This window comes from Nestor notabilis, unplaced genomic scaffold (genome assembly GCF_000696875.1).
Source record: "Nestor notabilis isolate BGI_N333 unplaced genomic scaffold, ASM69687v1 scaffold19480, whole genome shotgun sequence".
Classification (NCBI taxonomy): domain Eukaryota; kingdom Metazoa; phylum Chordata; class Aves; order Psittaciformes; family Psittacidae; genus Nestor; species Nestor notabilis.
In genome coordinates this window covers 549-3493 of record NW_009912660.1, presented here as the reverse complement: position 1 = coordinate 3493, position 2945 = coordinate 549, and the positions used below count along the sequence as shown (strand labels likewise).

Below are 2945 nucleotides of genomic sequence, written 5' to 3'. Positions count from 1 at the left end.
TTGATAATAACGATGGGTATTATCATTAGTAATAAAATATACCTGATGTTCTCCTCCACGTCTTTCCCTCTGGCCAGGGCTGCAGCAGGCAGGAGAGCAGCGTGGTACCTGGGATGTCCTTGTGTACCTGCATGGGGCTGCTCGGCCTTTCCAGGTGCAGGCACAGCCAACTCACAGGGTTTGTGCAAGGGAAGACCAGGAATGGGATTTAGCCAACCAGATCCTCACCTTGAACCTGACAGCCAGAAACAGCAAATAACCAGGCAGAGAAGAACATGGCAGCGTGTACATCCTTTTACTTCATCTAAAAGCATAAGAGGGAGAAGCAGCCAAACTGGTGCAAGACGCTGCAGCTCCATTTGATGCCCTGATTTGGGGGTGACCACCTGGGACACTGACCCATGGGGATGCTCCTCCCTTTGGCGCCACTGGGGATGGAAACAGAGGCCAGAAAGGCCAATGAAAGTCCTCCAGAGTGCTGGAAATCGGGATATTTGGGACATGAAGCTTGTGTTTGGGTAGGAAGGGAGAGCTTCATGGGCACAATGTGATGTGGGCCCCCTCGCCCCACACCAGGAACCAGGGGTGGATGCTCTCCCCTTTGAAGGAGGCTGCTGGGAAGGTGAAGATCAGGGATCTCTTATCGGCATCGAAAAATGCCACCTGACCCTTGTCATAGTCCAGGGAGACCCGGACCCTGGTGGGCACCTGGACCTGGTACAGCGGGATGCGCTCGAGGGAGGTGAGAGCCCAGAACTGCCCCTCACAGAGCCCCATGGACCAGAGCTCCATCCCAGGGCCCTCGGCAGCCTCCTCCCTCCTCCCCCCGACAGCCCAGGAGCCTCTGGGGGCCACCTCCACCTCCCAGCAGCATGTCCCCACGGTGATGCCCTCATGGCCCAGGACACAGGGGTCGGTGCCCAAGCCCTCAGCACAGGGCTCCTGGTGGGAATCATTGTCCCACCTCACGCTCCTCTTGTCGGCCGACACCAGGAGCTGCGGGTGGGCAGTGGATGGGTCCAGGGTCACCTTCACTGCGAGGGGCAGAGAGAGACCATCAGAGGAAACCAAACCACGTCCCATGGCCCCAGGTTCTGCCTCTCTGCTGGGGCTGTGGCACCATCATCCCGTTGCTTGGGGTGCTCTGCCCTTGCTGTGAGGTGCTGGTTGCTTTCCCCATCCCACAGGGCTCAGGAGCAGCTTCCCAAGGGAAGAACAAGAGCAGATGAGTAGGAGACCCCCATCCTTTAGGGTGTTTTGGGCCAAAAGTGTGCATTTGGTCCCTGACCACCCTGACAGAGCCAGTCCTCATGCAGCTCCATTGAGAGAATGGAACCCATCAGTACGTTATGGTGAGGATTCCCTGGTTCCTTATGGTGTTTTTCCTCCCTTCCCATTCACCACTTGGTTCAGACACAGATGACCCATCCCAGGTCAGGCTCAGCCTTCTCTTGGCCCTTCCCATTCCCTCACCTCCAGGAAATGGGGACTTACTCTTTTCTGGCAGCTCAAACATCAGGATGTCTAAAGAGGGGAGAAGAGGAGACATGAATTGATGTAACATGAAAACAGGGGTTGTTCCGTATGCTGGGAGCACACATACCTTGGAAGCTCCTCAGGGTCTCCTCCAGAGCAGTGTTTCTCTCCCTGAAGTGGCTGATTCTCTTCTCCAGCTCTGGAAGCATCAGCAGTGGGGGCTGCTGGAAGTGCTCACTTTCAAGCCTAGGAAGGAGGAGGGCACTAAGAGGGGAGGATGCATGTCCCCAGAGTGAGACCAAGAAAGCTTTTGTGCACACCTTTTGGTGCAGGCTTTGATAAACCCGGTGCATGTTCAACCATGGGGAGAGCCGCCTTTGCTCAGGGTCCACACTCAGGGATGTGTTCACAAAGCCTCCGGGTGATGCTAAACACAAGGTCCAGCCCCCCTCCCAAAAAGATGCTTGGGGAGCCCCATACCTGCTCAAGGTGCCTCTGAGGTCCTGGAAGGGAGAGAGGGAAGAGGGTGCTCAGTGAATGGCTCTTCGGAGCAAACCTGAACCACCGACAGCGTGGGTCAGGCTTTGGAGCAGGGCATGGCCTGGGCTTGGCTGCATCACTGGTCCCAGGTGGTGGTACCCAGATGGTGGTACCTGGATGTGGTATTCAGATATGGTACCCAGATGTGGTACCTGGATGGTGGTACCCAGATGTGGTACCCTGGCTCCTCACCTGCAGGTGTTCACTTGCTGGCTGCTGGCACTTCTCCTCCATCTCCTGGATGAAGGAATCCAGGCGGGAGATCTCCTTTGTCAAGCTGGTGACATTTTCTTCCTGCAGCTTCTCAATGTCCCGCTCCAGGTTCCCCAGCTGAGCCAGCAGATGCTGGGCATAGTCCTCCAGGAAGAGCCTCAGCCCTTCCGACTTGGATAGGACCCTCTGGTGCTCGGCTGTGGTCTTCTCCTGCGAGGAGAAGGGAAGGAGAAGGATTCTATTCATCTATCCATCATCCATCCCAAGTATCTTCTATATATATCTGTTGATCTGCTTGCAGCAGTTGAGTCCCCAGCAGGTCTCCAGCCAAAGCCTGACTTCCAGACCCCCCCTTACCAAGTGTTCCCAATTCCTCCTCATCTCAGCCTCTCGCAACCCCAGGAGTCTATTTCTCTCTTCCTTCAGGGCTTGCAGATGGGCCTGGATTTGTCCCTAGGGAAGGAAAAAGGCGTCTGTCTGGAGATTGGGCTACCCAAAAAGACCATCCTCTGGGCAGGGGATTGTGCTGTGGTCAGCTCCAGAGCTGCTTCTCGCGTCCTCCTTGGTCTAGAAGGATCCTGGGAATGCTTGGAATGGAAATAAAAGCCATGTAATGGAGACGGCTCCTGCTCCAGCTCTTGCCTGGATTGGATCCTTTCTCTGAGCTGATTTAACTCACTGATGCAGCAAGAAAACATCCCTTCACTTACACCCCA

The 2945-nt window shown here is 55.6% G+C and overlaps 1 protein-coding gene across 1 annotated transcript in view; it reads right to left on the bottom strand.

Annotated features, from left to right (window-relative positions):
* Window positions 1-534: 534 nt before the first annotated feature.
* The window catches only part of LOC104410436 (tripartite motif-containing protein 15-like), a gene marked incomplete at its 5' end in the record, with an annotated part of 2952 nt that continues 541 nt past the window's right edge, over window positions 535-2945 (bottom strand). Inside the window, 6 exons of the mRNA XM_010020590.1 lie at window positions 535-1034; window positions 1495-1524; window positions 1604-1722; window positions 1957-1979; window positions 2209-2439; window positions 2587-2682. Coding sequence (XP_010018892.1) covers window positions 535-1034; window positions 1495-1524; window positions 1604-1722; window positions 1957-1979; window positions 2209-2439; window positions 2587-2682 — 999 coding nt within the window. The remainder of the gene's footprint in view (window positions 1035-1494; window positions 1525-1603; window positions 1723-1956; window positions 1980-2208; window positions 2440-2586; window positions 2683-2945) is intronic.